The 27748-nt window shown below is 60.1% G+C and overlaps 1 protein-coding gene across 8 annotated transcripts; it reads right to left on the bottom strand.

Moving 5' to 3' along the window:
• Window positions 1-27748, bottom strand: PCBP3 (poly(rC) binding protein 3). Of its 8 annotated transcripts, none has more exons than XM_065876934.1 (13): window positions 27599-27748; window positions 25402-25425; window positions 24227-24259; window positions 23750-23866; window positions 22779-22910; window positions 21866-21994; window positions 18699-18842; window positions 15809-15850; window positions 6414-6489; window positions 5919-5978; window positions 3060-3112; window positions 1740-1909; window positions 1-627 (listed from the first exon to the last, which is right to left on the bottom strand). In XM_065876934.1, the coding sequence occupies exons 1-13, from the start codon at window positions 27665-27667 to the stop codon at window positions 591-593; spliced, it is 1086 nt and encodes a 361-aa protein (XP_065733006.1). In that variant the 5' UTR covers window positions 27668-27748; the 3' UTR covers window positions 1-590. The 8 variants fall into 8 exon arrangements, with proteins under 8 accessions (XP_065733006.1, XP_065733008.1, XP_065733007.1 ...); XM_065876936.1 differs by having other exon boundaries at window positions 591-627; window positions 6414-6492; window positions 18768-18842; XM_065876935.1 differs by having other exon boundaries at window positions 591-627; window positions 6414-6492; window positions 27599-27736.

Raw genomic sequence — 27748 nt, 5'->3', positions numbered from 1 at the left:
GAGGGGCAGTGCACACGTTTATTGAGCCGGGACGCGGTGCGGAGACGCCTCTGGCCGGTCCCCTCTCTCAGCCCCGAAGACGCCCGGGGCCCAGCATCCCCGCTTCGCCCTGCACCCCGGGTCAGGACCCCGAGCCTTCCTTTCTCCTGCCCTTGGACAAAGGGAGACGTGCACCCTGCCCGGCGCTGACCCGTGTGGCCACGGGAGCCGAGGCCGAGGGACTGGGGAGGGGCAGCTCCCTGCGGCCACAGCTCCTGGGGCTTGGAGGGGACGGCTGCTGGAAGCGCCGTCCAAATGTCAAACCAAATCTTAAAACAACAGTTACACGGACACTAAGGAACAACGTTTCTAAAACTTCACAGATGGGAGTGGCCCCAAAGCATTTAAAATAATGAACACGGCATGCCAACGCGTGAGGAGACGGGCGTAAGTGAAGTTGGAGCAGCGTCGGGGTGGAGCCGGGGGCTCACAGACACAGATGGAGCGCTGTGGGTGCATCTCTAGGGCACAGACACCTTCTGTAGTAAAGAAACCTCTATATCTGCAAGGGGGGCGGTCTGCACAGGCGAGTGGTGGGGACGTCGGCGGGGTTAGAGCGCGCCCATCCCGGTGACCTCGGACGTCAGCCTGGAAGAGACAAGGGCACAGGGCACAGGTCACCATGTCCTCACAGACGGAGGCGTCCTTAGAGGCTTGCACCTCCCTCTTCATTGCCATGGACGGTCCTGGCTCACAGCGCAGTGGCCACTAGCTGAGGACCGGGGACCAGAGCCACGGGGCCTTCCTTCCCCGCCACAGGGGCCCATGTACCTGTCACCACATGGGGCGTGACGACAGCCACCAGGACAGGCCCAGGCTGCCACAACTGTTTCTACAGCCACTGCCGGGAGAGGCGTGGGAGTGACACTGCCAGGGAGAGGGACGCAGGGCCCTTGTGCCTCGGCTCTGGAGGCTTCCTGGGTGTGGTCGCCCTCAGCAGGGAGGCCGAGGGAGGTGTCCGCTATGCCCAGGAGCTCCGCCCTGGCTCTCCGGCCACAGGACCTCCCTCTGCACGGTTCCCTGGCAGCCGCCCACCAAGTGTCTGGGTCGGGGGGTCTTTACAACCACAGATGTGTGAGAGCAGAGAAACCCAGTGACCTGTTCCCTGAAACTACAGAGCCTTTCATGCTGACCTTCGATGACCCCAGACCCAGGCCTCTGCCGAGCAGAGAACGTGGGGTGGGCACAGGGCAGGTGCTGGCCAGGCCACTCCCAGCTTGTCCCCGTGGGCAGAAGGCCGGAGGTCCCAGGAAAGGCCAGTGAAGCAGCCCCCCCTGCAGCTCCAAACCCCAGGGACCTCCTGGGTGTGCAGAGCTGGCAGCACAGCTACGAGGCTGGCGCTGCCATCACAGGGCCCAGACCCTCCCACTGCACAGGGACAGGCAGGGCGCAGGCTGGCCCTCACAGCTCCCCGTAGCTGTGAAGAGTGAGGCCCAGAGGCTTGGCTTCAGACGCCCCGAGTCCGTGTGGACGCCGGGCTCCCCACAGTTTGCCGCCTAAGGCGCCAACGCCTGGCGACTTGTCTGGGGCCGTGCAGGCACCACCGGAGGTGAAAGGTCAGGTATGAGAGTGCAGAGGAGCATGTGGGCCCGCGTCCACCTGGAGACTCTCCCCGTCACGCTCCCCCGCCACACCCAGCCAGGAGAGAGAAGCCCCGGGAGGCAGCCCCGTGCAGGCCCGTGCAGGCTGGCCGGCCTCACCTGGCGTTGATGAGGTACTGGGCAAGGCTGATGTTGGCCGGGGTCCCCGTTATGGTGATCTGGCGCTCTGACGACCCCTCCGTGGCATTGGCGATTTTGATCTGCGCTCCAGACATCTGTCGAATTTCATTGATTTTGGTCCCCTGGCGTCCAATTATGCAGCCTATTAGCTGGAAGAAAGGACGGAGGAGCTTCTTAGAGGAGAATCCACCGCAGCCCGTGTGCGTTGCCGAGCCGCTGGGGAAGCTGCAGGAAGCACTGCCTTGGCCCGCCCACCCCCAGCACGTCAAAGGCTCCAGAGGGAAGAGGCACGCCCACCCCGCTCCTGCTGGAGGACGGGAGCCGCGGGTGCCTGGCCTCTGCTTGGCCTCGACCGCAAGAAGTCCCGACAAATCGAGACACAGCGGCTATGCGGCCGCATCACCTGGCCCAGCGTCCTCCGTGGGCCCGAGGCCATGTTGGCCCCTCTAGGCCACGCCCCCGGGCTGGAGGGATGTATGTTTGAGTGGACACGGGAGCTGGAGAGGCCGTGTCCCCAGCCATCACCATGCCGCCCTCAGGCAGCTACCCCTCTAGGACACGTGCCCCACACCAGCCCTGTTGTCTTGGTTTGGGGATGGGAGTCAACATTCTTAGGATAACCCAGGGATCCAGAGGGCGGTCGGGAGATAACTGAGCGTGTGAGGCCCTCCGAGGGCCCATGGAGCACTTCTGGGCCCCCTACTCTCAGGGCTGACCCTGAACCAGGCAGGGCCTTCAAATGGGGGCAGCCGGGGTCCCCAGGCAGCTCCGGCATCTGAATTCCGAGTCAACCCTGAAGCGCCACCAGCTGCTTCCTTGGCTGGTATCTGGGGTGATATCACCCACCCCCATGGGCATCAAGCTGCTTATCCAGGGCAGGGAGCGGGGGGCACACACGGGCTCAGGATGGGCGGGGGGGCACACACGGGCTCAGGATGGGCAGGCTCAGGATGGGCGGGGGGGGCACACACGGGCTCAGGATGGGCGGGCTCAGGATGGGCGGGGGGGCACACACGGGCTCAGGATGGGCGGGCTCAGGATGGGCGGGGGGCACACACGGGCTCAGGATGGGCGGGGGGGGCACACACGGGCTCAGGATGGGCGGGGGGGGCACACACGGGCTCAGGATGGGCGGGGGGGGGCACACACGGGCTCAGGATGGGCGGGGGGGCACACACGGGCTCAGGATGGGCGGGGGGGCACACACGGGCTCAGGATGGGCGGGGGGGGCACACACGGGCTCAGGATGGGCGGGGGGGCACACACGGGCTCAGGATGGGCGGGGCCCGGCATACTCACATCATTGGGAATGGTGAGCTCGTGAGTGCTGGCGGGGGCGCTGGCGTCCAGACCTGGGCACAGTGAGGGGAGACGGTTAGGCGGGCAGAAGGCTGCTCCCGCTGCACCCGGCGCTCGGCCCCGCTGGGCCGATAGGCAGGCAGGGCCGGGGCTGCCCAGGGCAGGGTCTGCGCAGCCGGGGGCCGCGGCCTGTGAGCGCTCAGCCCCAGGCTGGACCACCCTCCTGACCCCAGCGTCTCTCAGACAAGGAAGAGGAGCCCAGCAGGACGCAGGTTCACGTTTTCGCTCTGGGCACGACACTGCCACTCGTCTGCTCTGCTGTGTAGTCTCTCGAGACGCCCTTCACAGACACCCTGGCGGCTCTGCCTGGCGCCCCGAGAACGGGCCGCACTGCTCACGCCGGTGCTGGGTGCTGGGTGCCCACCCTCCCGCCCCCACACCCAACAGCAGGCCTCCTCCGCTGCCCCTGTTCCCTCCCACGCTCTGCGGCCCCCGCCCCCGGGCAGCGCTTCCGGTGGGGGCAGGGAGGCCCGAGAGCCGGGCAGGGGAGGCCGTGCCCTTCCACAGGGCGTCCCGGTCTGAGACCCAGGCCCAGCTCATCACACGCCCAGCTTCCGTCTTTACAAATGTCAGCTCAGCACCCACCAAGTCAGAGCCAGCCTCTCAGGGTTCAAGGACAAGATCCACACTCACTTTGGAAACAGTGATCACAAAACGCAGGTGGGGTGTGAGGGGCCCAGAGGGGACGCAGGGTCTGCCCTCGCGGGTGAGCACTGGGGCAGACACACTCCTGTGTACGAGGCGCTTCCATCCCGTCAGAAGGCGTCTCAAACTCAGAGCCCACAGCCGAGACCCCACTCTTCCCGCCCCAGACCCGTGTGTCCCAGTGTCGTGGGTCCCGCAGCTCAGCCCAGACCCGGAGCCCCCAGCTCCACCCACCTTCCCCGTGGCACACTATCGCAGACCCGGCTCACGCACCTTCGGAACGTTCCAGAACCTGAGCCCTCTTCCCACCCCACGCTCCTCCCTCCCTGGCCCCTGCCCCTCAGGCTAATCCCCACAAGGCACCGAGGGGTCCCAAGAAAGGCGACTGCCCGGCCCCCGGCCCCACAGGCATGCTCCTCCATGGCACGAGTGTCCCCGGAACCAGATGTGCCGTGGCCCTCGGTGTCGAGGACACAGGGAGCCGGTGAGACCGGGCCTGCCCTGGGGCCCGCGGGGCACGGGGCTCAGCTAGGCTGAACGAGCTAGCTCACCCCAGAGCATCCGTCACTTTTCTGTGTCACAGCTAAACCTGCGGTTTCTGTTCTTTATCTCTTCTCGTAAAGGTATTTCCAATACAGGTACTTACTTGCTGAGCCACCTATAAACATTCAACCCTCAGTGACATTTAAGATGTCACTTAAGAGATTTCCTTGGTCCCGAGTCCCGTGCGGTGCCTCCTGGTTTGGGTGACACCGCTGGGGGGTCACACCTGTTCACCTATAGCTTATGATGTTTGATCAGGGGGCTTCTTGTAGAAGGGGCTGAAGTCACACCCACTGGTGAGCTTCCCATGAGTCACGAACGCTGCTTCCCCAACACAAAGCCCAGCTGCCTGGGAAGCGGCGTGGCATGGCCTTCAGGGTGACGACGCGACCACCGCCCGGCCTCCTCGACCCGCGGCCGTGGCGGGAGCGTGCGCGTGTGCGTGCAAGTGTGGTGTGTGAGCGCTCTGGGTCCCACGGGGCCTTGGGGAGGGAGGTCGTCACAGGGGCATGTGAACACGGGTCCCACGTCCCCGAGGCCGTGCTGGGAGGGCCGTGTCGGGGTGGGGTGGGGGCCGTGTGTCCCAGGTAAGCCCGGTGCTTGGAGTCCCCAGGTCGTCTCCTGGAGACGATGGCTGGGCAATTATCTGCAATCACGTTATAAACTGTACAGACACCCAAACATGTGTTACCACCAGACACATAACTTTGTAAAGGTTGGTATCCAGTTCCAAAATCAGAAACATTCTATAAATGTTCTTCTCTAGTGTTCACTCATTCAATTCTGCATTAACTTAAAGGCTGCACTGAGAAGCCCACAGTGAGCGCGTGAAGCATCAGAGCTGGGGTCCCAGCTGGAGAGACGCCTCCTGAGCCCCGTGGTCTCAGCTGGGCCCACGTGGTCATGAGGGATGGGTGAGGGGCGGACGCACCCTGAGGCCCGGAACACACCAGTGGGGGTGACGGCTACGACCGCTGCAAACAGGCCTCTCCCGCATTTCCCCTTTAGCTGGCACTCGCTCTTCTGCTCTGATCCAGGCTTTCACGAGGCCCGTGTGGGTGGGGATGGGAGCGTGGGGGCCGCCTCCCTCCCAGGGAACCTGGCAGGTCCGGGCCACATGCCTGCAGGGGCTTTGCTCCCCAACGGCCTGTGAGCGGGCCGCGCCCACTGCTCCAAGCCTGGGTGACAGGACCTGCGGATCCACGCCCTGCCCTGCCCTGTCCGGGGAGTGTTTTAGTGCAAATCCAGGCCACAGTGATCTCATCTCCCATGAAACACATTTCTGGAAGGCACACAGCGTGGTCAGTCCTTCACCCCAGACCCCCACACGCTGTGCCACTGGGAGAATAAATGACACACAGGTGGGGCCTCTGGATGACAGGGCAGCTGTGCCCCGAGCCCAGTCAGAGCCGACCCACCATGCTCCCAGCAGGAACGGGGCGGAAGCTGGGAGCCGCGTGTGCAGACCTGGGGCCAGCCACTTGGGCCCCGGCCCTGGGTGGCGCCGGTGTCCCTTCCCCGAGGCGCTTGGCCAGCAGCCCCCTCACCCCCTCCTCCCGCCAGGTCCCTTCCTGGCCTGCTTGCTCTCCCTTTAGCGTGGTTTTCTTTTACCTGACGACTGGCCCATCAGATTTTGAGCTTCTTCGGAGGAGTGTAAAGGCAGCTTTTCTCCTGGAGAGCAAAGAAGAAACAGATTTAATGTTTTGCCCTCAAGGAGAGAAGCAAGGTCACTTCAACTAGGGAAGCTCAAAGTCTGACTGGTGCGCCACTCTGAGCTACAGGGGCGCCATCCCAGGCGAGCCGCCCTGCGGGTGCACCACCTCCTGCAGGAGGGCCTCCCCGACGGCCGGTGGGCAGCAGAGAGCAGGGTGGACCCTCGAGGGGGGGGTGTCTCCTTCAGGAAGGCCAGCTGTAGGGTGACTGACCCGTCATGGAGACGCACAGAGATACCCCCGCCCACCCGCGGCAGCGTGCAGAGCGCCGCGTCCCTGGCCCTCACTCCAGAGCTGTACTTGTTCCGTTCACTGCCCTGAACACAGACCGCTCGGAAAGAGAAAGGCCCCAGGTGAGAAGAGAGGAGGTCAGAAAGGGCGGCTGGGTACGTACCGGGGAAAGCGGGGTTGGTCTGTCCGAGGGGAGGAAAGGGGGTTTGCTGCATGGCCAGCTGGTGGAGCTTGGTCAACTGCTGGGGTAGGAGGGACACGAGAGCTAAGAAGGTTATTGTCATCGAGTACAAGTCACACCAAATTAAAAACGCGTAACGGAAGTCTGCACAGATAGAAAGGGGGCCATGCGACACATGGCAGACGCAGCAGCACGTAAGGACTTGGCCTGGGATAACCAAAGGGCCGTGGTCGGTTGGCAGGCGCACTGAGTCCTTTCCTCCCTCGGCCCCCGCCAGGCGGGCCCCCGGGCTCCACGGGGAGGGCCTAGAGCCACAGAGCAGGACCCGCTGGGCCCCAAGTGCCTCCACGTCACGCTGTCACTCGCGGGACCCACTCACATCGGTGGGTTGGCTTTCTTCTGCAAACTTGGCCCCGGCCCCGGGCATGGCCCACTCCACGGCCGGCATCCTCCACCACAGGCCCTCACTCTACCCATGGGGCGACTTGGAGGGGCCACCTGCGGGGCCCACCGCCCGCCCCCTGCGGCCTCCAGGATTACAGGAAGCAGTGCTGGAAGGCTCCACCGAGGGAGCTGCAAGGGCCGCCAAGAGGGTGCAGGGCTCCTGGGGGGGGGGGTCCCATGCCTATGCCCCTTCCCCCCACCACCCCCGTGCCCCATCCCTTGTCACCTGCCCCTTGGCCCCCATCCCCCAGCCACTAGACATTGGTGGGGGCTTTGAAATGCAGTTTCTTTAGTTATTTTATCTGAGCTTCACTTCTTAAGTAAACACTACAAATAACAGAAGATAGGGGCTGTCTGAATGCTGGGACCCCCGGCCTTGGAGACTTCTGGGCACATCCTCAGCCCTGGCTCACCCACTGGCCCGGCCCACATCTCCAGCCGAGCGGAGACAGGCCCAGGACATTCCAGGACGTGCACTCAACTCCCAACCTTCACAAAGGAAGCCCAGCCCGAATGCTTCCAGAGCCCGGAGGCCGGCATGGGGCCTCCACAGAGCCCCTGCGGCTGGCAGGTGTGGGCACCCAGGGAGCGTGGAGGGCGCCCCCAGGTGAGACGAGGGTCTGACCAGTCACCACGTGGGTCCCATTCTGCAGAACGTGTCGGGGGTGGGGGCAGGTACGAGTGCTGGGATCTCCACGTCCATGGCCTTCACGGGCGAGCCCTCGGGCGACAGAGGAGTGGGTATGCTGCTGGCCTCCCATGGGCCAGGCGCGCTCTCCTAACAAATGCCGAACGCCCCTTCCCAGTACGTGGGGGATCACGGCTGCCCCACGGGGGCTCCTCCCGAGAGCCTGCCACCCCGTCACGTGTCCGGCAGGTGCGGCCGTGGGGACAGGGCTGGTGGCGCGCTGGCCGGCCAGTCCGGCCTCCTCTGCCTCCACAGGTCGGGGTCCAGGGGCCGAGCCGTGCCCAGCCTGTGGCCTCCGGGCACACCTTCCCGGTAGAACCTCCGCTGTGCTGCCGCTGGGATGTGGGTGGGTTGTCACTGCAGCCAAACTTTGGTGTCTCCTGGCCACTCCTGTGGTATCTGCCAGTGTGGGGCTGTCTCTTCCCTCCCTCCCTCCCTGGAAACGGTAAGCCCACCGTAAAAGCAGCCCTCCCCCGCCCCAGGCCTCTCCCCACTCTGGGGGTGGGCCTGCTCGGAGAGAACCGGCCTCATCCTAGATTCAGGTGTCATGCCTGGCAGCTCTGGGGCGGGGACGTGGTGACCTGAGGTCAGATTCAGCTCTGAGAGTCCCCAGTGCGGGGGGGCCGGGGGCCGAGAGCACACCTGCTGCCCGGCTGGTCTGCTCTGTGACTGACACCGCTGGGCTAAGCGTGGCCTGAGCAGACATGCACAGAAGCCCCCTGAGAAGAGCACACCCGGGAAACACCGCTATGGGGACACCAACCCAAGTCTTGGGGACAAGAGGTGTGACGGGACCCGTACCTGCCACGCCACGGGCGAGGTGACCCCGCAGGGAAGGCGCTGAAGGGTGGGGGACCCCGCTGCGCGGCTCGGGTACCCTAGCAACGGCTCCTCTTTCCAGGGCTCCATGAGAAAGGTGGCAAGGACCCATGGGCGTTGGGGCCTGAGGGTGTGTGTGTGGGGCACCGACTGGGTCCTGCAACCCCGCCTCCCCTGAGTACATCATCACCCTGAATCACGGGGACACCGGGCGGCGCCTGCGCCCCGAGCCCACCTACACGGAGTGCTGGAACCGGGTCTAAGGTCTCCTCACAAGGAGGTAACACAAGTTCCTAGGATGGAGAAGGAAACCCCGTCTCTGGAGACAACAAACCTCCAGTTGGCTGTCCAGAGCCCAGCCCAGGGCAGGCAGGCCACCTGCTCTGACCGTCACTGGGATTTCGTGCAGACACCGCACTGGTGCAAGAAGAGCCGCCTGGCGCGGGACTGGCATCCTGGGGGTTCCAGCCCTTCACCCGGGGCCGGGGGTCAGCGGGGAGCCCGAGGGGCGGCCCTGTGGCACCTGAAGGGCTTAAGGGGCCTTGGCCAGGCTGCTCTCTGCTCCTGGTCTGCGATGTTACCCCCATCACATGCTTATGTGTCCGATGGCCGGGCTGGCATGGTCCCCATGAGGGCAGGGCCCTCTCCTACGTGTCCCTGAGTCTCCAAGAGTGCACTGCTGTGCGTTGGTCGAGATGGCAGGGGAGAGCGGGGCTCTGGGGGCGGGAGAACTGGTTGGAGTCACCTCCAACACTGATCAGCTTTGTAGAGATGGGCACATCCGGTCTCCGTGGGCCTCGTGCCCCTGTCTGCGAGGCCCGGTGCCACGTGAGGGATGGGCAGGCTGAAGTGCTGCCCACGTGAGTTGGGGGTGAATGAACATCGCAAACCAGCGGGGCGTCCCCACCTGGCCACCCACAGCCCCTGCACCCGCGGGTGCTCCTCTGGTCTCTCCATCACCTGCTCTCAGTTAAATGGATGAGCCCGTCGGCCACGCACGTTATAGGCACAGCCAGATAACCCGCGAGGTGGGCTCCGCTGTACCTGCAAAGTCTGGCACGCAGAAGTTCAGGGATTCAGGCCCTGACCTGTCCCACTGCAATGGATTGCTGCTTTGTATGAAACAGTGGCCACACCAGCAAATAGATCCCCCCTCAGGCACCCACGAATACAAAGTGACATCTCGGGAAGGACTGACCGGACGGTGGTGCCTGGAGGAGCACCCGTCCCTTGAGTGGGTGGGCGGATGGGTGTCAGCTGGCATCTCTCTGTCTGTTAAGGCTCTGGCCTTAACTTTGCCTCCATTTCTACATTTGTAAAGGAGGGCACAGCACTAAGTGCTAAGGGGACTTCCCACTTTTCGAGATATTTCTGCCGTAAAACAAAACAAAACGAGAATCAGACTTTCTAATCTGGCCAGTGCCTACAAACCACTGCGAGGGAAGATAGGAGGGGAGGGTGGAGGGCGGAGCCAGCAGGCAGGCATCAGTCACAGACATTTCTCCATAACTGCCTTTTCCACCGAACTCTGTGTCAGGACATAAAACATAGACAAATACTCGACAAGTCAGAAGGATCCATAAGCGCACGGCTCCACGAGTCACCACCAGACGGACATGCCACGCGCCAGCGCGCGCATCTAGGGACGGGCCGCCTCGTGGTTTAGTCTGCGAGTCCCGTTTCCCCTTCTGCGAAATGCTTGTGTCTTTCGCCCATTTTTCTCTTGGGTTGTTTCTCGCCGATTCACGTAAACTTACGTATTTCAGATACTAATCCTATTCCGGTTATATGTGCTGAAAAGATCTTTTCCCCACTCTCCTTACGGAGCCTTGAGAGAAACAGAATTTAAAAATTTTAATGTAGTTGAATTCATCACTATTTTCTTCATGGTTTGTGCTTCTGCTTTAGGAAATCCTTCCCTGATCTGTGAACTGAAAGATACTGTTTTCTTCCAAAAGTGCTGAATTTTTCTCTCTCGTGTTGAAGTTCTTGGTACATAAGGAGTGGGTTTTTGTTTACGCTGTAAAGACTGTCCTATCAGATGTCGTCTGCATGACTAGCTTGGTGATCCTCGGCTCTTCCTCTTTCACGTAAAATTCCAAACAGCCTGCGGGGATTTTGTGTGCGATTGTACTGCATCCGTACCTCAACCCGGAAAGATCTTTGGTGTCGTTTCCAGGATGATCGTGTGTCTCTCCATTCACTGTGGTCTTCTGGTCTTCTTTAACTTTCAATAACGACAAGGTTTTTTTTTTTGAAATTCACCTTTTAATTATTGATTTCAAGTTAATTGTTCTATGGGGAGAGAGTCATCTATCTGATTCCAATTTTTGAAAGATGGTGAGTCTTCTTTACGGTCTAGGGTGTGATCAAGCTGTGTAAACGTTTTCATGAATTCAGTGGCTGTGCTGGGGGAGTGTTCGGTGCACGTCGGTTAACTCGGGCTCACGTTGCACTGTCAGAATCTCTGTACTTGTCTACTTGGCCTTCATTGAAAGAGGTCTGTTAAGGTTCCACTGCAACATCTGTTAAATTCTCTTAATGGTTTGTTAATTTTTTCCTTTATATATGTTTGAAGCTATGTTTTAGGTGCAAACTTAAATGTTTTATCTTCTAGTGAAGCATTTATCAATAAGTAATGACTAAGTAATTTCCTGTAAAGTTTTTTTCCCCCCACTAATAATAATAATGGTGTATTGTTTCGTTGGGTTAGTATTTTCCTAGAATAGATTTTCTGTTCTTTTAATTTTTCTAGGTCCTTATTCTTTAGGTGTGTCTCTTGAAAAAAAAAACTGATATATATTTTTTGTTTTTGTTTGCTTGTCTTTTTGTTTAGCTTTTCTTAAAAAACCCTCTGACAGCCTTTGTTTTTTAACTGGAAAGTTTCTCCCGCTTTGATCACAGTTACCCACAGATGTAGACGAATTTCTGTCATCTTATGTTAATTGTCCTGATCTTCAAGGGTTTCTTTTCTTTTTTTCATTCCCTTCCTTTTGTGCTGATTGATCTTTTCCTGCCACCCGCTTTCCCCTCCGTACCTTTATGGAAGTTATGAAAGTGAACGTGTTTCTGGTAGTCACCACTTTGAAATTTTAACACGTACATTTAGTCTTTTTTTTTTTTTTGCGGTACACGGGCCTCTCACTGTTGTGGCCTCTCCCGTTGCGGAGCACAGGCTCCGGACGCGCAGGCTCAGCGGCCATGGCTCACGGGCCCAGCCGCTCCGCGGCATGTGGGATCTTCCCGGACCGGGGCACGAACCCGTGCCCCCTGCATTGGCAGGCAGACTCTCAACCACTGCGCCACCAGGGAAGCCCCATTTAGTCTTAATTCAATATCTTTGCCTTCCTCCTGCACGATACAATGACCTACAGGATGTTTTAATCCCCTCAAACACATCCTAATCTTATGTATGCTGTCGGTGCCCATTTAGCTCTGATAGTTAATCCCAGCAATTAGATAGCATTGATTTTGATTTTATAAAGTTTGTTTTCATTGACCCAAATGTTTAAATTTTAATGTAGTCAAAAATATCAATGTTTTCTTTATGATTTGTGCTTATGTTAAGGAAAGAAATGGTCATTTTTTTTGCTCACCATTCTTTCTTGCATTTATAGCCTTCCTTCTGGGATCATTCTCCTTCTACTGACTGGCGGCCCTTAGAAGGTCACAGTTGTTTGTCTGAAAACATCTGTAACTTGGGAGATCCTCTGGAGGTTGCATTTTAGGTTGACAGTTGTTTTCTTTTCTTTTGCCACCACAATTGCTCCTTTATAATACTCCTTCTCTCTCTCCTCTCGGAAGATTCACTTCTGGTCTTTGGTGTCACGCGGCTTTACTTGGACGCGTCTAAAATGGATTTTGGTTGATCTAGTTGGGGATTTCTTGGGATTCCTGAATGTGAGAATTTTTTGTTTATTGATTCTGAGAAATTCTCTGTGCTCATCTCTTAGAAGCTTCCCTCCCTCCATCCTATCCGCTAACCCTGGGACTTCAACTGGATCTGTGTTCTCCCTTCTCAGTCCTCCTTATCGGTGTTTCTCAGACTTTCCGGGCAAACAAGTTACCCAGGGTCTTGTGAAAATGCACATTCTGATTCTGGGAGGGGCGGGCTGAGGGCCGTGCCACTGAAGAGCTCAGCTCCGAGGAGAGGGTGTGCAACCCCGGGGAGAGGGGCAGGAGCAAGCGTTAACCTGCCCCTGTTTCCTGCTCTGCGGCAGGTGAGGCCGGGGTGCCTCCCCGCCACTCTGAGCTGCAAAAGGAGAGGACTGAAGATCCTCCGATCTTGGAAGAACAAAGAGCCAGAGGTGCGGGCGTCAGCGGGGTGGCCGTGCAGGGCTCTCACCAGAAGAGGCTAGGAGCAGCCTCAGTGGCACCTCCCTGTGGGCTCCCAGAGGGGGACACCAAGGAGGTGGGTGGGGAAGGCACTCCATCCCTGGCTGTGTCCGCTGTGAGCAGAGCCCCAGGGACCACCGTCCGCACGGGATCTAGCTGTGCACTCCCACTGGTTTCTTCTACTTACTATGACTCACTCGTTCCCAGTTTCCCCACTGCTAACTCTCTAAGTGACGAGCTTCCCGGCTAACACGGCGCCCATCTACCCCCAGATACTCAACACCCTCTGCTGGGACCCAGCGCCGCGGGGACCGACAGCTCCGCTGCTCCTGGCCCCCAGCTCTGGTGAGAGCCCCTCGAAAGCCCATGTCCAGGCTCCAAGGGAGGCCGCCGGCCCATTAACGTGAGGGCATGCCTGACGTTGACTGATTTCTCCCAGAAGAAACCAATTTCTTCCTGGTGTAATCAGTACAGGGACAGAAAGAGCGGAGGTGGGAGAGAGCAGTGGTGGCCACGCTGTGTCTGTCCAGGCTTCGCATCTGCTCCTGCGTCCTGAGTTGTGGCCACCATGGTCCTTCCTCGTGTCTGAAACTACACCCGACCCCTCGGGCAGGACCCGTGGGCGGCCGTCCTGGAGCATTCTGGCCACAGGCCGTGACCAAGGCCTGCAGCTGCGACAGGCCCAGTCATGCAACAGTCCTTGGCTTCTCCGAATGCCCAAGAGCTATGAGCTTCCAGAAGGATTCCGGTAAAACAAGGGCCGAGGCAGGCGAGAACCTGGAGGGAGACTGGTGAGGGTGGGGCCCTGATTCCTACGTGGGTTAAAGCAGAAAGCAGGAAAAACTGCGCACATTTTAGCTCTAGATGAAGAAATGCTCAGCTCTAAGAAATGTATTTTCTCAAAGTCTGTGCCTGACTCAGGAAGGAATTAGCGGCTGAGATGACAGTGGGCTGTGTGTCAGCCACTGGTGTTGAAATATTCAAATGGTGTATTCAGTTACCTTATAAAACAAATTAGTACTTCCTGTAATTATTATACTTGCATTCTAAGAAATGAAGCTTTTAAAAAATTCCTACTGAATATTAAGCTCAGATAAAAGTGCCTTCCTGGCCGTGGTCACTCGTCACCGCTTTATTTTGTTTTGAACGATTCTTAGTGATGGTCCAAGCCTTCAACTTTCCATTCCTGCAAGGAAAGCACTTATCAAATTCCTGCTCTTCTGTCCTAACAGTTGCTCCATCACACACGCGGTCTGGGGAATGCAGGGTCCTTCACAAAAGCCCTTTCACCATAAAAAACCAAGTGTTTCAAATCTCTATCAAACTCAATGAGGCAACCATGTAATAGCTAGCTATAAATTAGTTTAAAATCCGAAAAAAAATTGAAACTACCCATTTTTCAGAGATACTGAGACAATCACACGGAAAGAGCAAAACAACCAATTGATTTGAAAACCAACCAACCAAACCAGTCAAAGTCCCCCAGCCTCGCTCGGTGTGTGTGCCCTGGCCTAGGGAATCCAGACCAGGAATTCAGGCCTGCAGCGCGGAGGCCTCGGGCAGCAGGGAAGCACAGGTCTGCCATGGGCTGCGGGTCGGAGCCTCACCTCAGACCTGCTCTGGGTAAACTGCCCCTCATGGCCCAGACCACCAAGTGTGCTGAGTTCTGAGTCTGCTTTTGCACAGATGCTTTTCCAAAGGCACAAGACCACCAGCCACGGGGAGTGAAGGCTGTGCCACCCTGTAAACCGGCTTCTCCTCCGATCTCTGTCACACCATGCGGGCGCTCTATTGGGGTCCACGGAACCCACACGCCACGGTGCCTGTCCCGACCCCACCAGTGCTATGCTTTGCTCACTCCACATGGGTGATGGGCTCCCTCCCCGGGTTCCAGCACCTGCCGTGCCCTGGGTCGCAGCCAACTGTCACGTGGGATGGCGAGGGCAGGCGTCCCCCATGTGGCTCAGGACGGCCCCCAGCCCCGTCTCCACCAGCTTCCTCTGACTTTTGATTCATGTGTGTTGCGTAATGAGGATTGTTTTAAAAAGGAAAAGCCGTTGGTTTTTCTTTTCTATTCAATAGAAATGTCCTGCAATGATGGTGAATTGAATCTCACATGTACGCAGTGTCGGTGAATTCTTATAACTCTCCCTGCCCTGACTTTACGTCTTAAGGCGGCCGGCTCTTCACCTGCCAGTTCGAAAGTGCGAGCGTCTGCACAAGATGGGCGGGCATCGCTGTCACCTGCGGTCCCTCTGCCTGGACAGAGCCCGCCCCCCACTGGCTCTCCGAGAGCAGCGCACGTGGACCCGCCTTCCCAGGACAGAGGACACTTCTTGGGTCGGACCTCAGCTTGCCGTGCCTGCGGCCATGGCACACAAACCCACCCACCTTTTCCCTCTCTTCCCCGCACCCCGCTGCCCGGGCCAGCAGCACAGACCTTGCGGCCCAGCCTATCTACAACCCTGTGGCCTGCGGCTCCCCTGCAGCATGCTCGGGGCGTCCAGTCCTCCAGCAGCAACACTGCGCTCAGACTGGAACCCAGTCCGGAGCGGCCCTGGGCGTGGAGCGCGTCCTAATGCTAGAACAAAGCCTTGTCTGCCGCACGGGCTCCCAACAGCCTGGATCTCGTGCATGCACGGACCCTGCTCCGACTGGGGCCTGAAAGGGAGCATGTAGCTTCACCAGTTGTTCAAAGCCCATCCAAAGTATCCCGGCAGACCTGCTGATGGCACATCACCTGCCTGCTCAGGTGCCCACGGGGCCCAAGCTGTCCCCGCCCACCAGGGCAGGCGCCGGGGACAGAGCAGCCCCGTGGCCCCCGCCCGAGGCCCCACGTGCGCAGGAATTGCCGGGACTGCAGCCACGATCAAGACAATTGGACGTCAGGCCAAGTCCTCCACAGGAGCAGAATCAGTGCTAAGAGACTAAAGGTTACTCAGGGCCATATGGATAGGACACAGGTCAGGAACACTGAGAACAGTATTAATATTATGGTGTAATATTAATATTAGTAGCGATGGACAGCAGCATGCAGGTAGGAGGGAAGTGGAGACGAGAAGAGAGGTGAAGGGACAGAGTAAAAACTCACATCTGGGTGGGGGATGGCGTACTGTCCCTGGATCGTGTAGGCCTAGAGAGAGAGAGACACCGTCAGCTCGAGAAGCGGCAGCCATGTGTCCCCCACCGCGGCCTCCCCTGCGGGATGAGGGCCCTCCTTGGGAAGGGCTTTCCTGCAAGCAGGCCCCGGGCCCTCTGGTTAAGGCCCTCCCCCTTCACGTAGGAGAGGCGACACTCCCAGGGCCCGGGGTGCAGAGATTGGGGGCAGGGTCCTGGCATTGAGCCTCCCAGGTCCCTCGGTGGCTGGAGCTACAACCAGACACACGACGGGGCGAGGCGGGGGGGAGGGGAAGGGCCAGGCAGCCGGCTTCCGACTCTCACTCCCTTGCCCCTCAGCTGACAGTATCTAAGAACAAACGCTTGACCCTCGCTATGAGTCACTGATTATTAACCCTTTGAGAATTTAATCGGCTATCAGAGTAAACACTTTCGGGACATATTTACTCCAAGAAACCCAAACAACAAAACAGAAAACTTTAAAAGTTGACTCAAAACCAATTTTGGGAACGCCAGATTAAGTGAGAAATGCACCCAAATCAGCCACAGGTTGGCCGATCGTCTTCCAGCCTCAGAGGACCAGGCGGCCGTTGTGACTTGGGGGCAGCGTGCTCTTGGTGGCACAGCTCCCAGAGGGGGCTTGTTTTGCCTTCACCGTGTCACTTGCCTTCAAGACAGTGACTCGGAGTAGCCGCAGCATGTGAGTGGGCCCCGAAGCCTCTCCCACCGCCCGCCCCGCCTGCCTCAACAGTCCCTCAGCCAAGATGCTTCCAGAAACTCACAGCCAAAAAACAAACAAACCACACAGAGTCGAGGGAGAGTAAAGACAAAGACTTGCCACTGGGACTCGGTGACGTGGAACGTGCGGCACCAGCCACGCTAGGCCTGCAGGTGGGGCAGGTGCAGAGCCCCCGTTTTGGGGGAGGCCCGGGCACCTCGTGGGGAAGGAAAGGAACCTGACCAGAAACAGCACGCATCGGGGAGGCTGTGCGTGCTCGGGGCCGTGGGACGCCACCAGGCACTGCGCCAACGTGTCCCCGAGTGTGACAGGCCCTGGGACAGTGCCGCCATGTGCTCCCCGACTGGCCGTTCTTTATCCCAGACACTTTCAGTTTCTGACTTATCTTTTCATCACTCAGGTGTTATGGTTTCTAGTTCTACTGGAAGTGCACGGGCCGCCTACCATCATTTCAGGGCAGAGGTACAGACAGACGACAGGTCACAGGTTCTGTCTGGATGAAATCTTTATGGACCGAAACTGCTGGGATGGCAAGAAGTGCCTCTCGGCAGCAGGGATGTGCGGGCATCTTCCCAGGGACAGGGGAAGGTGGGAGGCTCTGAAGCCTGGGTGTGCAGCGCGTCCTGCACGCGGGCAGGGAGGGCCCGGGGCCTGGTACAGTGACCCCTCTGCCCGCTACCTGCAGCGCCGCGGTGACCCTCCTGTGACTCTGTCCCCTGCCGACGACCAACACTAGTCAGTCGCTGGCCACACTACCTGTCCCCAGGGCGCAGGCGCTGGGTTAAGGTGCTGAGCCCCTGGGAAGCCCACGGCGGCGGGGACCTCGCTGTCCTGACTGGGGGGGTGGGTGATGCCCTGCTTTGCCGGCCGGGGCGGGGCTGGGCTGGGCCCGGGAGGCTGCCAGGCTCTGGCTCATGTTAACATGCCTCCCCTCTGAATAAAGCCAGCGCTTCTCCATGTGGAATCATCGCGGGCTTGCTTGCATGTTGAGGCTGAGGCCACGCAGGTAACTCACCTGCCGCTGATCACGGATGCACGGTAGGAAAGGAGCTCTGAATGCGGCGGGCCGTCTGCGGCTGGCCTGAACCACGAGGGCCGCTGCCCCCTCCCCCCAGGGGATTCGCCACAAACGCTGCCGCGGGAGCTCAGACCCTGCCCTCACCTCACGGGGCTCAGCGGGAGAGAAACCGGACAAGGTTCTTTTACAGAGCAGAGAAAAACATGGAGAGTTTGTATTTGCCTCTTTTCCTTCACGGCCCTCCCATCCTGGGTCATCTGGGAAGTCTCTGTCTTAACTCTCCCTTGAACAAGGCACACAGCACTGCCACCTGGACGCAGAGCTTCTCCTGGCACACTGGCCTGGCCTTTGCAAAGTCCCTCAACCGCGGCTGCCGTGACCCTGCTGTGAAGGGACAAAGCGAGCTCCTGGCGGACGCCTCTGAGCCCAGTGTCCAAGGGCAGAAGACAGGGCATGGCCCCCCTGTCGGCCCCTCCAGGTCCCGCTAAGCCAACCACTGGCCTCAGACAGAAATTTCCGTGACCCCTGGTTTCCAGGCCCTCCCTGGCAGGAGAGAAAGCTCAGGGGCTCCCACCAAAACAGCAGGTGTGTGAAGTGGCCATGGCCGGCCTGCTGGGCCTGCGGCCAGCGTGGGGCAGGGTGGAGAGAGAGGGTCGTCCCTGTAACGGGACGCCCAGCTGGCCTCCCCTTCATCCTTGTCTCTCCCTCACATGCTCCTGGGCGGAACTCGTGTGTGGGAAGTTGGGAACGTGTATTTCAGGGGAGATGGGGCCAGTTCTCACAGTCGTAGTTGCCTCAACCAGGTCATAAAACCCCTGGTAACGCTCCCAGCCCTTGCTGCCTCCGAGCTTCCTAAAAACACCAGGAAGCTAGACTCGGGCGGTGCTGCCCGGCTGAGCAGGCCTGAGCCCGGACCAGGGTCCTCCTGGGCCTGGACGCCACAGGGCGTCCGCCTCAGCCCTTTCTGTCCACGGACGCTGCCTGGTGGGTCTCTCTCGCGGTGGCCCGCGTCCACCCCAGGGCCGGCTGCGTGCCGGGAGAGCTCTGCGTCCAGCGTGCGCGGGGGACACGTGCACGTGAGGAGGGAGAAAACCTGAGTGCACTAACGGGCAGCGGCGGGGGCTGCAGTAAGAGGCTGAGGTTGGCAGTGGAGGCCGAGAGCGGCTCGGCTCTTACCTGACCACCTGCAAAAATGACAGGGGTGGAGGCGGGCTTTGGGCGGTAGGGAATGGTGGCACCTTTCGGTGGGGACTAGGAAAAGGGACAGGAGAGGGAGAGAGAGCGTCAGAGCAGCTTCGCAGCGGGCAGTCGTGAGGCCTCCTTCCGACCCCCCCGCGCCCCCGCCCTCCCCAGCCCCCAGGTCCGCCAGGGACCACCGCCCTACACACAGCCGCAGCAGGAGGCGGCGGGTGGCGGGTGAGGCGGGCGGATGCGCCCCCGCCCGCGCCCGCGCCCCTCCCCAGGCGCCAGCACAGGCGCCGCGTTCTGAGAGGGGCGGCCCCTCCTTCAGTCCTTGGGAAAGGGCCCCCGGGGACTCGGTGCCAGTGCCGGGGCTTCGCGTGGCCTGGGCTGACGTTCAGTCGGCATAATCACAGGAGAGTGAGAAACATCCAACTTCACTGTTTGAGAAAAGAGCCATCATTTAATGCACCTTAGAGTCCCAATGAAATAGTCCACAGCTGTGATGCAATTTGCTACAATTTCCTTTCATTATTCTGTGTCCAAAAGCATAGGATTCATATCTTGGGGTGAACGATAGTCTCAAGCGCCAGAAGTCGGCCAGATTCTGAGGATGTCAACCAGACCCCTTGGTCAGAAGCCATCAGGCCTCCCCTGTCGCCTTGCCTGGGTGACCGTCTTCCCTGGGAGCAAAGTCCACAGGGCTGGGCCCGGGCTGTTGTCCGGAGTCCTGAGTCAGCAGCACCACCAGCCAGAGACAGAGCTTAGGGACCAGGGCGGCCTGTCTTTGCTGGGACTTCCTGCGGCCATTGCCCACCCAGGCCCAGCCACCAGGCGGTGCGACCTCAGAGTGACCCAACCCAAGACACACACAGGGAGGTGGGGACAGCAGAGGGGTTGGCAGCTTCAACTCTGCAGCCCAGGCCACATCATGTGACCTCGTGCATGCTGCGTGCCCTTGAACACACTGTGTGACCTTGGATGTGTGCTGTGTGACCTTGAACACAGTGTGACCTTGGCCTGCTGTGTGACCTTGGATGTTCTGCATGACCTTGACACGTTGTGTGACCTTGTGGAGAGCACGAGGGGCTGCTTCGAGGGCCTGTGTGCTGACCGCGTGTGGGTGACGCTGGGCTCCTGTCCTCCTGTCTCCGGTTCGTCTGAGGTCGTGTCCAGGCGCCTCTGCAGCGGGGTTCTCTGTGGTCTCAGGGCGATTAGGGGTCACAGGGCAGGAAGCGTGACTACCCTGAGTGACCGTTTCCGCTGTGAAAGGAGGACTCCGCTGCTGACCCCACTCCATCCCTGAGCTGGGGGGTGGGCTCCCCACTTCTCAGCCTCAACTGTCACCTTGCTCCATGGTGCGCTCCGACCCCGCCGACGGCAGCGCCCGCCCTCCGCTGGCCCTGATGGCCATGACGCCCAGTTCCCTTTGAGCTGACCTCTGGTGGAGGGAGGCCTTCTGAGCACACGCCCCCCCTACCCAGGGCTGCAGCCCCGACCCTCACATTCTCCACCGACCCGCCACTCCTTGAGCAGCCCCTCCCTCCTTTGGTAGTGATTTCATGGGCGGACCCCCCCACCCCAGAGGCCGAAACTCCAGTCACTCTTCATTTAACATCGGACCAGGGGCTCCTAGCTGCGGTGATGCTTCCTCCCCCATAAGTGGCTGCTCCGGCCTCCGGGGGCTTCATGACACCAATGGCAGGAGGCTTCGTCCCCGTCCCTTGAGGACCTATCACGCCTGCCCGTGTGCTTCAGCGTTCACCGTTTCACAGCCCTGGGGGCACCAACGCCCCACAGCCAACGGGGTCAAGCTCTCCTGTGGGGTCACATCTGACCACAAACGTGGCACAAGCAAGGCCACGTGGGAGGGGTCCTGAGGAGCCCACATGTCCTGTTCTGACCTCATCGGGGACATCAGAGGCGGCGTCCCTCCTGGAGCGGTTCACGTCACCCCGCCTCGCCCGGGCACTGCCGCCCACCAGGCCGCTTGGGCATCTGCCACACTAGGGGTGCCGGGCCCTGCTTGCTACCCACCCTCACGGCCCCTCGCAGTCCCAGCGCCGGGACTGAAGAGAACACAGATCCTCACCGTGACCAGCGTGTGGGGAGAGCTTCAGAACAAAATATCTAGAAAAATATTTTTGATTTCCCAACATCATACTTCAGGAAAATAAAAGCCATACAAATTTTTTCCTAAGGGGTTGGACATGGTGCTTTAACACCAAGTCAAGTACAAAAGAGGGAGAACCCACAGCTGCCCCTCCCCCCGCCCCCGAGGCTAATTCCTGGGGGAGACTGCTTCGGGCATGGGGGGAGGAGGGCCCAGGGGGCCGGGCCACCAGCACAGGTATTGAAACCTTTCCTTTGAGGCACGATGACTTCATTTTAGCTTAAGAAAGACCAGCAACTATTACTGACAGCTTCAATTAATCTTGCAGCAGTTTGGGTGTTGATTGAAACTTCAATCTTGGGTTTTTTTCCCTCAGATTTTCAAGAGAGGCTTTTCCTGCTCAGCTGTGCCTTCCTTGCTTCTCCTTTGGTTAATCCTTTTGTTTACTTCTTTCTGTCTTCAAAGTTGGGGCGTTTTCGTGTGCTTTTCCTAAGTCCTGCCCATTGTACCTCGGCGGCGTCTCTGATGCCCGCAGGCTGGGCCCACGCAGTGGGGTCCTGTCCATGGCGTGGGCCTCTTCACTCCATCTGCATCTCCAGCCCGGACCTGGCCCCAGGGCACACCTGCACCACTTTTAAGGACTGACCCTTTGCTGAATGCCCCTCACACCACGGACTGCTAACCCTTTATCCAACTCCAGAAATGAGGGGAGGGGCTCACGCTCCCCACGTTCTCCGTTCGCCCCCCAGGTCCCCAGTGAAGATGACCGACCCACCCGAGGTGGCCGGAGCCGGCGGCTGCCCTCCCACGGAGCCTGCACCCCAGCACAGCTCTCACTCAGGCCGTCCCTGAGGCCTGCCCTCACGCGGCCCTGACCACATGAAGCCTCAGGGCCCCGAGGCCTCCGACGCTCAGAAGCCCCGGCCGGCACGGAGTGAGGGGCAGGCTGGCGAGGAGCCCTGGACTTGTGGACAGACTGTACCTCCAGCATGACCACACAGATCTGCTTGACACACTGGATGATGGCGTCGGGGGTCCCCGAGATTGTCACTGCCCGCTCCGTGGAGTTGGGCAGCATGTCCCCGGCCACCTGGACCTGGGCACCTGTGGACTGGAGAGACCAGACGTTGGAAGGGGCCCCACCGAGTGGGGCAGTGTGCACTGCAGCGGCACTTCCTGGGTGCCCCCGGGGGCGTCGAGGGCACAGCACGCCTTGGGACACCCCCCGACGCTGCCCCAGGTCACCCCCCCATGCCCTCTGCACGCTCCGTCTGGAGCCCCTGGGGCAGCCCCATCCAGCTCAGCGCGTTGCTGCCAGGGCACCGCGGACCTGGAGCAGGGCGGGCGACACTGGGTGAGGAAGCGGCATCTCAGGAGGCAGAGTTTTTTTTCAAATATGTGGAATTCTCTCTCTCTGTGGAGTTTGAGGTCACAGAGAAAGATGGATCCCAGTCACAGGGCCTAAAGCGAGTGGCCGTCTTTCCTGGAAGGAATCAAGCCTGGGGGCTGCCATCCTTTGGGGAAGGGAAGGCCTTGGGCTTTCCTTGGGAGAGCAACTTGTGAAGGTAAGGTGGGCCCCTCAGGCAAGCCCCACCCCAGCTGGGACGGCTCAGCGACTCTCAGGCAACGGGGCCTGGCAGTGGGAGCAGGGGCCTCCTGGGGAGCAGAGCCCAGGACTGGGTGGAGGGGTGCCACGGCCGCGTCCCAGGAGTCAGGCCTGGGCTCCTCTGCGTGACGCCCACAGCGGGGGCTCCCACGGTCACTCTGCCTTGTGGCTCGTCCCTCCCCTGCCGCAAGCTCTGTGCTGCAGGGTCTGCAGGGACCCGGCTAGTGCTCTGCTCTAGGGACATCCTGACCGCCTGGCGCTCAGCTCCCGGGCGGGGAGGGCTCGTTACCTCCCTGATCTCCTTGATCTTGGAGCCGCCTTTGCCGATCAGGGACCCGCACTGGCTGGCGGGGACCACCAACCTCAGCGTCACCGGGGGCTTGCTGGTGGCCGGGCTGTTGGTCATGCAGTTAATGATGTCCTGGGGAGGGAGAGGCACGTGCGTCGGCCGCGAGAGCCTAGCAGGCTCCCTGTCAGGGGTGGGGGAGACGAGGACGAGGGGGAGGCAGAGGCACGATGGCAAACGGCTGAGGGTGAACAGCGGGAGGACACGGTGGCCGGGATGGGCTGCTCACAGGGGCTGTGAGGCCGGGCCAGGCTCAGGGGATGAGGGGGGGCGGCTGGAGAACACAAGGGGACCCCCAGGCGTGCACGTCTGTGCAGTCACGCTGCTGCTGCAGGGTGGGGCGCCGACGCCCAGGGTGCCTGGACTCAGGGTCCGACCTCTGTCCCTAAGGCCTGGCGGGCAGAGAGGGGCTTGGACAGAGGGGGATCCATTTGACAGAAGGACCTACTCCCCGGCTTGATCACCCTTCCAGTAAAGACACCAAATGCATCTCCAGATAACTTTCAGCAATTTCAGAAATCTCCGGAACACATAAAAAGCTTAAGGTCGGACTCATTGACAGACGCACACAAAGGCGCACAGACACACAAATGCGCGTAGGTTTCCCGGGCCTGGCTCTCCCTTTGTCCGTCCACATCTGAGCCAAGCTAAACACACTGGGGGTCAGCTGCTGTGGACAGGGCTGAGGCCTGGACGTGGCCGCCTCACTGCTGGTGCCAGGCCTTTCCTGAGGACTCGTGGTCTGGGGGCAGGCCCCGAGGGACCGCTCAGTGAGGGAGGGGGGCCTTGGGGGAGGAGGGACCCTGGTCTGTCACCAGGTGGACCGGAGGGGGCAGTCCCCGGGGAGGCAGAGGAGGCAGAGGGGCTGAGAGGTCCCCTCTTCCGGGACAGGGCTCCCCAGGGGCGTCCCTTACCTCCTCAAACTTGTAGGCGATCATGGCAAAAGCCTTGAAGATGGCGTCTGTCGGGCCTGTGATGGTCACGATTCTTTCTGGGCAGTTTCCTTCCGAGATGTTGATCCTTGCCCCGCTCTGGGAGGGAGATATGCAGACCCCAGAAACTGGATTAAAGCCTTGGGGCCGGCAGTAGGCTGCATCCTAGGGCCTACTGACCACCGGGGACTCGTGTAGGCTGGTGGCGCCCGAGCCTCAGCACCGATGGCCGGTCCTGTCCTACTGTGCTGGCTGTGGCCCGGTCGTGACTGGGAGGGCACCTGAACTGCTGGTGTGCGCTTCGGGGCTCCGCATGGCCACCCCTCGCTCACATCCCTGCCATGCGGGGCTCCTGGTGGGTCCCGGCCGCGTGGGGCTGGGCGCAGAGCTGCTAGGAGGCCCTGGCCTCCTCCCTCCTGCCCTCCCAGAAACAGCACGCGGCTCAGGGCGCCAACTCACCTCTTCACGCATCTTCTTCACGGTCTCTCCTTTCTGGAATAGAAGTTCAGACAAGGGAGGGGGTTACTCGGGCTTCCACCACAAGCACGGGAGGCTGGGCGCCCCAGCCCTTGAAGGTGGGCTCCAGGCCTGACATGCGTGACTCCCCAGTCGGCCCACCACCTCGCCCAGGGCACAGGCTGTGGGCTGGGCAGACCTGGCCCCAGGGACCCAATGCAGCTCCACGTTTGGCCTGGGCACCTGCTCCACGGGGCGGGTTTGCACCCGTCCCCCAGCCTCACCGCCGGCAAAGTGGGGACCAGGTCCTCGGGCGATCCCATGAAGAACTTGTGAAAAGAAGCCTGACTCTGAGCTCCGGGGGCTCCCCCACAATTCAGGGACCACGAGGGACCAGCGAAGCCAGAGACGGTCGCAAGGAACGGGGGTGCGGGGTCCTGGCCCACCTCTCTCCTACACACACCCAGCTTCCAAACCAGCGCTCACTTTCCCCAGGGGAACGTTTCTTTGAGAATGGACTCACCACCACTCAGGCCGGAGGTGGGAGACTGCTCCCAGGAATGCACGTGGGAATTGGTCCTGAGCTCTCAAACCCGGGAGGAATGACTGGCCACCAGGGCAGGTGAGCAGCAGGGCTGCCTCGGGGGGTGACTCCCCAGCTCCCACAGGGCTGGAGAACGGGAAGCTCTGCGACCAGCCTCATGGGGGTGCAGCCTGAAGGCGACGGGGCAGGATTCCAGCGGGATCCCCACCGTGCGCGGGATCCCGCACCGTGCGCGGTTCACCCCCTGCACAGGGCTGGTCCACACCTCACTGTGCCTCTGAGATACCCCAGTTGAGGCAGAGTTCACTCAATAATTACCTTCCTGGGACTTCCCTGGTGGTGCAGTGGTTAAGAATCCGCCTGCCAATGCAGGGGACATGGGTTCGAGCCCTGGTCTGGGAAGATCCCACATGCCGCGGAGCAACTAAGCCCGTGCGCCACAGCTATTGAGCCTGCGCTCTAGAGCCCGCGAGCCACAACTACTGAGCCCACGTGCCACAACTACTGAAGCCTGCGCGCCTAGAGCCCGTGCCCTGCAACAAGAGAAGCCACCGCTCACCGCAACTAGAGACAGCCCGCGCGTAGCTACGAAGACCCGAGGCAGCCAAAAAAATAAAAATAAAAAAATAATTACCTTCCCGATGATGCTGCCAACTTCCTGTAGGAAAAGAATCACAGAAAGATGATGTCATAGAGCAGAAGGAGCATAAATCCTGTGACAGGCGCCGCGAGGCCGTCCAGCTTCCGAGTCATGAGTGAGGAAGGGAGACTGGACGGTCAGGAGGGAGCGGGCAGGCAGGCTGCCCTGCCTCTGACCGACAGACAGACAAAGAGAAAGAGAATGGCCAGCTGCTTTCCAGATAAACATGTCAACAGGTATCACCTGTGCACTTAAGGCCTCAAGGAAACCCTGCAAGAAATGGATGAGAGATAAAATCTCCCCCAGTGATTCTGTGACGCATAAAAATTTAGCGCTGCTATTGCTCTTTGACTTTTTTTAAAAAAGGTAGAACATTGAAAGACTCTTGAGCACACCGCCATGGTTCTAAAGCCTGCGGCCCGCAATGGTTCAGACGCGCTCCCGGCCAGGACTGCCCGTCGCAGCACCTCCCTGCCTGGGACAGACCCACAAGGCTCTGCCACGGCACCTCAGGGAGGCGTGGCCAGCCTGCTTCTAGCTGCAGAGAGCAGCTTCCACAATCAAGCTCATCTTCCTCACTACAGTGAAGCCCTCAGCGATCACAGTGTCCTGGGGAAACGCCTCAGTTCCGCGAGGCCAGGAGGGCCGTATGCAGCAAAGGGCAGCCGGGCACGGGGCGGTGGCCCCTCCGGCAGTCAGGCTGCCTCACTTCCCAGGGGCAGGGTTTGGTGCTTGCTGTGGCAGCAGCTGCTGGAGGTGGGGCCGTGCATCCGACCTCAGACTGTCCTCCACGGTACACACCCAGCTCCGGACAACCTTGACCAAACGCCACCCACCCTGGGAGCGGCAAAGGCGGTCAGCATCCCTCCATCATGGAAGGGGAGGCTCTAGGTGTGAGCACCAGCTTCCGGAAATCTAGGGAGAGCAGTGCCCCAGGCACTATGCCAGCCTCTACCGTCCCCTGGGTTTCTCATGGTACAAACACCAGACAGAGGAGCCGGGATGAACCCTGTGCTATTGGACTGGAATAGGGGGTGTGAACTCAGGGAGCCCAGTTTAGAGAGAAATATGCAAGTGTGCGCAGACATAGGTGTGTATGATTCTACGCACACCCACACACACAAGCGCACGCGTGCGTGCACACACACACACACATATTCCCTAGCTCTGTCTGGGGCCCACAGTAGCCCAAAAGCCGTGAGTACCCCATGTGCCCACCTCTGGGCTCTAACACCATCCCACCATCCTCCAGAGACGGCTGATTCCAGGACCAGCAGGAAAGTAAGGATGAGCAACAGTGGTGTGCAGAGAGGATGTGCAGTCAGAACGGTGGGGCCCCCCGGGAGGACACACGCCAGCTTGCTGGGGCAACCACGCCAAGTCAGGGACAATGTGAGCATCAAGACTAATAATGACAGCACGGGGACAGCACGGGGACAGCGCGGGGACAGCACGGGGACAGCGCGGGGACAGCGCGGGGACAGCGCGGGGACAGTGTGGGGACAGTGTGGGGACAGCACGGGGACGGCGTGGGGACAGCGCGGGGACAGCGCGGGGACAGTGTGGGGACAGCGTGGGGGGTGATGTGAACAAAACAGCAAACCCTGCGTCCAGGAAGCCATGAATGAAGCAAGGGTGGCACACAGGACGTTCACGCAGCACCTAAGTACCCGCCAGCAAAGACGCCCTGATGACTGTGGAAGAGGAGTTGGGGAGATGCCCAGCAGGTGCCCCCCACCAAGTGACACCCTGAAATCTGGACTACCTGATAGGAAAGCTTCTGTGACACTCCTGCCAATGGTGAGGAAACGTCAGAAAAAGCCAAAGTGAGGGACATGCTTTCTACAAAAGAACTGGGTGGGAACTTTGCATTCAAAGCAAAAGGCAAAGGAAGCGTGGGGAGCGCCTGTCTGAAGGTCAGCCCTGGGATGACCGGTGCACTTGAGTGGGGCCCTAGCCACCTGGCTGGCACGTGTGCATCAGTGTTAGTGTCCTGGAGGAGAATGCCCTCGCATGTAGAAAATACACACTAGGGCATAGGGGACGGGGCAGCAGGCGGGCAGCTCAGTCTCGAAAGGTTCTGGGAGAAACGTCATTTGGAGTCGGAGATTGCTTAGAACTTAAAAAGCCTCATATGAAACGAAGACCCCTGCGGGGGCCGTGCCTCCCCTCCGCTCTCCCGCCCCCATACCTTTCCATGCATCAGCAGGCGGATGGTCAGCGTCACGTTCAGGCCACCTTCTGAGACCTTGGACTCCATCTTTCTTCCAAAATGTAGCTGGGGGTGGTGGCTCAAGGTGCCGAGGGTGCCGTGAGGAAGGACAGATGGGGCCCAGATGGT

The sequence above is a fragment of the Phocoena phocoena genome, chromosome 4 (genome assembly GCF_963924675.1).
Source record: "Phocoena phocoena chromosome 4, mPhoPho1.1, whole genome shotgun sequence".
NCBI lineage: Eukaryota > Metazoa > Chordata > Mammalia > Artiodactyla > Phocoenidae > Phocoena > Phocoena phocoena.
The sequence above is the reverse complement of the archived record's forward strand: the minus strand, read 5'-3'. Positions and strand labels throughout refer to the sequence as shown.